Consider the following 9,776-nt stretch of genomic DNA (forward strand, 5'->3'; position numbering starts at 1 on the left):
TATTATTATTATTATTATTATTATTATTATTATTATTATTATTATTATTAACCACAGTAAAAAAATGGAAATTGGAAGAAGTACCAAAATTAGACGAATGGAAGCTGAAGGTTATGGACATGAGAGAATTAGATATTTTGACATTATTAATTAATAACAGGTCCATAAACAAAGAAGAAAAGGATTGGCCTCCTTTCGAAAAATTTTGAATGAAGTAATGGAATCTAAGGTTGAAGTAATTAAATCAACACATAAAAATATACAGAATATTAACTTTGAGAATGCAGAAGTAACACATAAAAGTTATAATTGCAAACAAAAAGTTATAATTGCATAATGGTCATCAGGTATGAGAGATTTATTGGAATTTAGAATGTATAACATATAAAGAGTACGTTTATGGAAACAAATCAGGTAAGAGGAAATTTGTCCCTTGTTTAGCAATACATACATTTTATTTAATAATTTTACGGAAAGTAATCAGTGTAAGTAATAAGAAAACAGTTGAAAACAACTATGGACAGATGTCAGTTGATGAGACCCAGAGGTTCTTATATGGAAACATGTATCTTGCCCAACTAATAAGAAACTATAGGAAGAATCAATTTTCACAAGTTAGCATAGAGCATTGTATGTATGATTTTGGTTTATTTTTATTTGAAAATGTAAAAAGAAAGAAAGAAAGAAAGAAAGAAAGAAAGAACTGGTGTCTTAACCACTAAGCAACCATATCCCCAATCAACTGAAGCTCAATTTTAATTAATTTTACAATACATTTAGCAAATATTTCTGTATTTTTAACTTTTCAAATGATAAAATAAAGTGAGCCTCAGGAGCATTTGAGCAACTTGAAAAGTAGTCCCAATCCCCACAGCAATCAGCTATTTTTGCTTGAGAGGATATCCTTTCAAGGCTCCTCACCTTCCCCACCTCCTCTGGACACATTCGTCTTCTCCATATGTTTTTAAAGAAGAATAGTGATAAACTGTCTGGATGATAACTAAGAAGACCTTAATCTGTGAAGGAGACCAATACATTTGGCATTCAATAATTAAGCACAAACTGAAAGGAAAGAGTCTAAAATGTTCAGAAGTGGTACTGATGTCTTAAGAGTAGCAGGTAAGCTCCCTTTGGTTTAAAAACCACAGGAGATTATAAAGAAAAATCCAACTATGCCAGAGAATGTAGCAGTAAAGAGGAATTTAGTCTTAAAGGGAGTGGAATGCAGAAACAGCATCTTACCAGTACATGAAAGAAATTTTGAGTAGCTGTATGGAATTTAGTTTCCAAGGCAACAAAAGTAACTTGTTAACATGCTCACTTTCATCATTAAGGAAAAAGTGAAAGGTAATTGGGTTAATTACTGAAGCAACAGCTAACATACCACCACTAATTGTCTACTTACCTAAGGCATTTAAACAGCAGATCTAATTCCTACTGGGATGGAATGAATCATAAGTCACTCACTTGAATGAGTAGCTCACGTAAAAGGAAAGTGAAGGATATATTAGAGAACCAATTTTAGCTCCAGAATTCCCTAACAAGATATCCTTTTGTCAAGGTGGATTCAGATGATTGCCCAAACCCTGTTTTAGACACTAGAAATGAGTATAAACTCAAGCATCTGTCCAGGCATGGTTTAACATACTCCTTGCATAATCAAACTGCATACATTATATCCAAATTGGAATACTGTGTTTTAAGCAAGCCTCCAATCTTTACATGAGTCTACCTTTGTAAGGTGTTTGGACTCCCAACATAAAATGAGGTTGCCAGAATATTGTCGTCAGGTCTATGCCTTACATCATGTATCACTGGTCTTGCATAAGCTGCACTGGCATTCAATTTGCTTTTGAACTCAATTTAAGATATTGGTTTTAACCTACAAAGCCAAGAACATATGGAACCAGGGCAGCTGAAGGATTGCCTCCTTCTGTATGACCCTGTCCAAAATATAAGATTCTCCAAGACCCAGTGGCATGACTAAGTCTGCAGCCACACTGCAGAATTAATCCAGTTTTACACCACATTAACTGCCAAGGCTCAATACCATGGCATTAGTAGTTTTATGAGCCTTCTCTGTCAGAGAGATTTGTGTCACAACAAACCACAGGGTTCCACAGGATGGAACCATGACAATTAAAGTAGTGTCAAACTGCATTAATTCTGCAGTGTGGCAGCAATCTAGGTTGGTAAATACATGCAAAAAGATTTTCTTTGTACTAGCACCTCAGTTCATGGAATCCGCCCCCCCTCGGCAAAAAAAAGTCAGGCTGATTGAGCCACCCCTCTTGAATTTCCAGTGGGCAGCTAAGACTGCATTATTTGGCCCTCAGCACTGAAGTGGCTTCTTTGGCTGTTAGAATTGTTTTAAATAAACTATCCCAGTCTGTTTTCAGATAAAGTTCTTAAATGTTTTATTCTTTTAATGTTGTAAATAATGTTTTTGCCTGTTTTACATTATGTGTCGGTCCTTGAAGCCTGAGCCTAGATAGATAGATAGATAGATCACATTATACAGTAATTTCAGTAAACTTCATACAGATGTGTTTGGGAGTATTTGAAAGCAGAAACTATCTGAAATTTAGAAAAGCTAAACAATATCATATCAAAGGCACAACAAATTTGGTCTTAGCCATTCTCTCTGAATAAGGTTATTTAATTGAACTTTGGACTGCACTTTATTATAGCTAGATTATTTTTTTTAATCATTAACACTAAGCACATGTATACTTATGATGGCTACTCAAAAAAGACCACCAAAACTGATTTCACAAAGACTTTAAAATTAACACAAATTTTCTACATGGAGGAAATATGGCAGAACATTTTAAAAATATATATTCTAACTTTTCACTGTAAGTTACAGAAGGTTTACATCATTTTAAAAAAATGTGAACAGTACTTAAAAACTAAACATTAGTTAAGATAGAAACACACAAGTGCTAAATAATTACAAGAGACAGTAACTAAACTATTAAGTCGAACCAAGCATACAGAAATAAGTAGAAGCCATCTATCAAAACCCCAGGTATGTAGGACAGAGTTTGCCTGGCAAGTGAAACATAGTAAAGATGGTGTTTGACCCTGAAAGGTAGTCTTAATTGTGGTGCAGTTACAGAAAAGGCCCCACTGGGAAGAACACCAGGAAACCCTAACAACAATTCAGGGGTCAGACAGCCATACAGAGAAATGCGTAAGCTTTCATGTTCTTTAGCCTCAGACTGTTTAAGATTTCAGAAAGGTAACGGAAATCACTTCACATTACTCCCAGAAACGAAAAAGGAAAACAAACAAAGCCCCTTAATATCTAATATGCTGACCTCTTACTTTTGTAAACAGACTGTAGTGTTTTCAAAGGCAGTCTTAAATTAATGAATTTCAGTAATTGATCTTGGGTCAGATATTAGTAGAACATGGGAAACTGTAGCAAAGCCATTCCTTTCACGCAGGTGGTCCAATTAGCATACCACCTCAAACCTGAAAAAAGATACTTCAAACTGTGGATGTGATCTGGGCATCAAAAAAACAACACTGCAGCCAGAAAAGTTTTCAAGCTTCAAGCCGGTTCTTTGAAGGACAATGGAACTCTATCCTATACATTGTTACCTCCACCCACCAACAGCACATGTCTTGTTTTGATTCAACTCTTGTTTACATGCCCTCATCCATTCCCTTACCAAAAGCACTAAAACACAACACCTGAACATGTTATTAGAATTAGCTTGGACAGTACAGTTGTCCCTTGCTATGCATGGGGTATCCATTCCAGACCTCCCCATGGACCCATTCTTTTCAATGGGTGCGCATGCAACTGCATGCACATGCACTCATTTAAAAAGCCGAGACTTGCTGTCCGCAGAAGTTCAAATCCATAGATGGCAAACCCATGGTTGGCGCGGACACGCTGAACTGAGCTTCATAGTTTATTAAAATCTCAATTTAACTTCAACATCATCACAGTATTTTGACTGATAAAAGAAAGTGCCTTCCTGGGGTGTTAAATGTTTACTTATACACACCCTTGAAGTTCAAAAATACTATTCTTGGAAAATATAAGCATACCACATCACAGCCATAAGAGAAAAGTGAACAAAACAAAACCCAGTTACTCCCATCAAAATTGGCTAGCAAGAACAGTTGCCACCAGCTGCAGCTGAAAGCTTCTGAACAGGGAGTAAAAGCAGATGTCTCCAGCAACGCAGAGCTGGAAAAGAAATGCTGCAGTGTTGCCTGGCAGCAAATTATCATCTCTTGGTGAGCTATTTCCATATGCCTACAAAAAAAATCCCACACATAGATCTCGAACAAGGAAAGGATGCATCTCAAACAAAAGTAAGAGGCCTCTTCTCTATTTCGCATGCACTGACACAGGACTGCTTAGCAAAAGTATTCCAACAAAAATAGAAAGGAAGGAGAGATTTTGTTAGTTATTGAAATCTTCTTTCCAGGGATAAGCAAAGATGAAAGTCCCCTACTCTGGTAAATTTGTCTGGTGGTAGTGGTTGTGTGCCTTCAAATCATTTCTGACTTATGGCAACACTAAAACAAACCTATCATGGGGTTTTCTGGGGCTGAGAGTGTTTGACTCACCCAAGGTCACCCAATGGGTTTCCATGGCCAAGTGAGGGACTTGATCCTTGATCTTCAGAGTCACAGTCCAACACTCAAACCACTACAACAAGCTAGCTCTTGGAAGGTAGTTAAAAATTAACTTACATCTGAAAGTGAAATGCTCAGAACAAGGGAAGGGTTTTTTCCCCTAGCAAGGGCCATATTTACCTGGAAGAGATGTGTAAATTCTTTCTCTTCCTTTATCCTTTACCTACACACTTTATAAAACAGAGAATGTGTTTGCACATCATGACAAGCCTTGAAGCTCACTTTATGAAACCATGTTGTACTAAAGCAGCATGCAGGCTGTAGACTTGCAACAAGTATTTAAAGAAAATGCAGATCACAGAAGAAGACTTCAGAATAAACCTAAAGCACATAGAATCTGAAAAAGTGGGATGGAATCCCCTAATTTCTAAAACTTGATTAACAAGATAACACAAATTATCCTCTTCTTTAATCACAAGCAGAGATACATTAGGAAAGAAAGACCTGAAAAATATCAAGTCCCAGATGCAAATAGACTGTGATCCAGAAGTCCAAGACTTTCCGACCACAGACAGCATTAACGATCAAAAGTAAATCTTTCAGTATTCTGTAATACAGTCGCTCTTTCGTATCCACAGGGGATCCATTCCAGGCCCACCTTTCTATGTGGATAAGAAAAAACGCGAGACCTCAAGTCCTGTTGTCCTCAATGACGATGTGGCACACACACTGTCATTGTGAAAAACAGGGCTTGGCATCCACAGATGCTCAGATCCATGGATAGTAAACCCGCTGATGGCAAAAGCCCACGGTAATCCATAATTATTATAAATTTTTGTTTTTATACAGCTTTCATACCTTTAAATTGGAGCTCAGATCTTATTTAGTGTACATATTCATATAATTACACAGTAGAGCAAATTTTCTGATATGAAAATACTTTTCCAGTATTCCGGGTGGGAATCATGTGGTCATCCAGAAGTTGCTACACTGTGACTCCCAGCGTTCCTCACCAGTGGCTACAGGATGGGGCTGATGGGTCTTGGAAGCCCAACAATGCTTAGAAGTCACACAATTTCCAACCTTGCAATATTACTTTCTATCAGAGTGAAGGACAAGTACGTTGCTAATATGCAAGCAAAGCAAAATAACATGCATATCCATATTAGTCCTACACTCATTACACCCGAAGAGCACAATGCTATGGCCAGATGAATGCAAACATTATATAATTGTTGCAGCTGGTATCAAACAAAGAATATTTCAAGACTTACAAACCAACACTTCAGAATACTATCAGAAAACTTCCTTTCCTGGCAGGCAAAGTACCATTTGCTCTACCTTCTTCCCACTCAACACACAAAACTCTCCAATTGTCTGTGCTCTATAACCAGATGCTGCCAAAGTTTTAATATGCACCTATTAGGATCCTAATTGAATCTGAACTGTTCTTGAGAGCTTTACAAGCCAGAACATGAACAAGGCACTCTATAATTAAATTAGTGGGACCTGCAGCAAACTAATCATTAACTTGTCAGAATGTTAATATTTAAGGAGAAAGAAAGGAACAGAGACACTTCTGATGGGGTTTTTTTGGGAGTTGTGTGTTTTTTTTAATGTTCTGCCCATCTTTCTCTTGGGATTCCACCCTAAAATTCAACTGGTTACTACTGCTTTTTCAAGTGCAGAACCTGTCTTATCATTAACCACCTAAAATATATAAATAAGGATAATTCAGCTATTCTGGAATCCATTCCTGCATCTATTTTTACAGATTATGGTCATATAAACATTTCCATTTTCAGACCAGTTCTTGCATATGTATAACACATTCTCCCAATGGAGGTAGGCACAAAAAATCCTTACCTGCCAAGACCCTGTTAACAGAGGAGTGAGTGGCCAAACCAGGCTGTCCACGTTCATGGAAAATCCCAGCATAAGGCAAATACTCAGGCAGCAAAAAAACGCCTAGAAGAGGATATTGACATGATGAGACACAGTAATACCTCAGCAAAGGAACTGCACAATGGATAGCAAATTTGTCATGCCTTGTTAGGAATGCATGCTTTACCTGGGAACAAAGCGTCCAAGGGATGGTGCAGACATACGGGCATTCCTGGGGGGCTCGGTGCCTTGATCTGTCTCCATTGTCCCTTAGGGAAGAAAAGGGATAAAAAATTCCACACTGTAAGATTCACAAACACTTAGAATTAAGGAATTGTTAGCCTTAACGATTTGTACTGATACTGGAACAGACTACATCATGCAGTCCTTCAATCCAAAATAAAACTAAACAAACTAGACTAATTCATGCTTCTTTGACTTTAGAAGAATAATGGAAGGGGGGGTCAATTTGTTGTTGCTACTGTCAAATAACTGGCAGTCAGAGATTGTTGTCAATCTAACACAAATCAACCAAAGATCTAATGGGACAACGAGATCAACCTTCTATTTACCCCCACACTAAAGTAATCATTGTGATCAATACTGAATCAAAGCAACTTACTTCCAACGTATTTATGTATAAATACATTTTCAAGACTATCTTTCAGCCTACCAGGGTTATCCAAGGTAATTTGCAATACAGTATCACCAAGATTTTAGAAATATTAAGTTTTTTCTATTTTCTTTCCTCTTATGTCCCTCAAGACCACAGCAGAGCTGGATGACCTAATCTTCTCAACTATCTCTTCCACAAGCACATTCACATTCACATTCACATCTATACACACTCCACATACACAAACCAGCAGAAATGTCGAGAGAATCTGGGATACAAATTATGCACAGATATGGTACTGCTGGTTTTGTAACTTAATTGATGTAGGAACCTAATCTATCTAGTGGCAATTCTGATCTTCTGGCCTGAGAGGGAGTGATCAGGCAGACGCAGCTCCATCAGGTCTAGCCTGAAGGAAGAGGCTTCTCCCTCCTTAACTGTCATCTTCTGGCCTCCTATTCCCCTCCAGCTATGCTCTGACTGTGTGGGGGAGAGGCCTGCGTACCCTAATGAAGTTGTGAGCTATGCTGGCAGTGGTATAATAGCCACCGATAGGGCCTCCCATGCCAGACAGGTCACAACCGAAGGGTCTGACCAGAGCGCCAAAGGGCAGGATGGGCTCTCTAGCCTTATGGCAACCATCCTAGGAGAAGGAAAACTCTAATCCCAAACCCAGGCAGATGGTGCTCGTCTAACCCTGTAAGATCAACCATCTAAGAGAAGGAAACTCTAATCAAACCTACGACCCAAGGACCTCACTGCCACCGTCCATGCTTGTCAAGGCCTCAGCAGTCGAACCTCTGGTTTAAATGGTGAGGCCAGTTCTGTGCATGCTGCGCTCCACCAGAAAAATCCATTGCACAGGCTCGAAGGACACATCCAACGTCATCAACGCGCTTGTAGAAAGCACGGATGAGTCCTTTCTGAATCTTCGTTTGCGAAGTAAAGCCAAGATAATGCTACAGTGCTAATCTATTACTGCTTACTGTATATACTCATGTATAAACCGAGAAATTTTAGCCAAAAAACTGACCCAAAAAACCTGAGTTGATTTATCCATGGATTGATGTAGGTACTGTAAATACTGTACTTAACACTTATTTTAAAAAAGGAACCATTCCCTGGTGAAAGGCAAAGATGTAACCTGTCCTGGAATCACTGGTCGTCTATTTTTTCATGCATCCAGCCTTTATTTTGAGCACAAATAGTTATGCCTGCTAGAATTTTGTCATTTCTTTGGCATTATTCTCCTTTGCATCATCCTTCATATCCTTTGTTACATGCACCTAGATTTTACCCTCGACTCATCCATGGGTCATATCAAAATCAATAATTTGATCCCAAAACTTGTCCTCGACTTATACATAAGGTCGACTTATAGTTGAGTATATATGGTATCTGAAATGCTTGGGAACAAACGTGTTTTAGATTTTGGAAATGTTGCATACACATAATGAAATATCTTCAAGATGGAACCCAAATTGAAACATGAAATTAATGTTTTGTAAATACTTTAAACACATAGCCTGAAAGTAATTTTATACAATATTTTTAATCATTTTGTGCATGACGTTTAAGTACAGTGAACCGTCAGAAAGCAAAAGTTTAACTATCTCAGCCATCAATGAAAAAAAAGTTTTGGATTTTGAAACATTTCAGATTTTCAGATAAGGGATATGTGACCTGTAATTGAATTTTAAAATGCATTACAATTCTACAATATCATGTTTTTTTGTGTTTTTCTTAAACAAAAACCTAATGTTAGGAAAATATTTGTACATCCTAAAAACAGATTAAAGTGTGTCCAGATGCATTTTACATGGGTTCCAGCTTATGCAGAAGCCACTTTGGGGAGGAAAACAATGGTGTGTGTGCCCAAGGTACATGTGTGCCACTCCACATGCACGCACCCCATTATTTCCTATGGGGCTCACGCATAGGTAGATTTTCCCTTGCGTATAAGGAGAGGGCCCATTGTAATTGGGTTATTTAGGATGGAACAATAATTCAAAATTCCACGGGAAACCTGGCTTGTTGTTTACAGGCAGTGTGCTTATGCATGCTGCTTAACAGTCCCACTACAAGTCAGAGCAACTAAAAAATCCACAATGTCCTAGGGGTGGGGTGGGATAGACCCAGAAGGTGGTGCTGCAGGTGGGCACTTGTTTGAAATCCTGGCCAGTAACCTATGGTGCTCTGTTCTGTTCTCCATGCTGTTTAATATTTACATGAAATCGCTGGAAAAAGCCATCCCAAGTTTTGTGGTTTTCCAACTCTATCTCTCCTTTCCATCTGATTCCAAAGAAGCTGTGTCTACACTAAACCAGTGTCTGCTATCAGTAATAGACTGGATGAGATGAACAAATGGAAACTTAATCCAGACAAGACAGAGATGCTCCTGATCAGTCAAAAGAGAGACCAGAGAATAGGGATTCAGCCTGTGTTGAAAAGCACCTTGTTGAACATAAATGAAACAGAACAGAAGAGGTAACAGAACTGTAGGTTCCAAGACAAGAGAAGTACAGTGGAGCCTTGGTATCTACTGGGGTTTGGTTTCAAGCCACCCCCATCCCCATAGATACCAAAAGAGCCCTCCTCCAACCACCATCTTGAGGGGGAGAGAGGCCAGGCCTGGAAGACAAAGAGCCCTCCTCCAACCACCATCTTGAGGGGG

At 38.5% G+C, this 9,776-nt stretch overlaps 2 protein-coding genes across 6 annotated transcripts in view; both read right to left on the reverse strand.

The window, feature by feature from the left end:
* Positions 1-9,776, reverse strand: part of AMBRA1 (autophagy and beclin 1 regulator 1) — a 346,870-nt gene that overhangs the window by 213,285 nt on the left and 123,809 nt on the right. The window contains 3 exon segments of the mRNA XM_042446971.1: positions 6,469-6,570; positions 6,669-6,723; positions 6,725-6,755. Of these exon segments, the coding sequence (XP_042302905.1) occupies positions 6,469-6,570; positions 6,669-6,723; positions 6,725-6,755 (188 nt within the window).
* CKAP5 (cytoskeleton associated protein 5) overlaps positions 1-9,776 on the reverse strand; it is a 537,335-nt gene that overhangs the window by 123,916 nt on the left and 403,643 nt on the right. The gene's annotated exons all lie outside the window — the stretch shown is intronic.

This window comes from Sceloporus undulatus, chromosome 1 (genome assembly GCF_019175285.1).
Source record: "Sceloporus undulatus isolate JIND9_A2432 ecotype Alabama chromosome 1, SceUnd_v1.1, whole genome shotgun sequence".
NCBI classification, from domain to species: Eukaryota; Metazoa; Chordata; class Lepidosauria; order Squamata; family Phrynosomatidae; genus Sceloporus; species Sceloporus undulatus.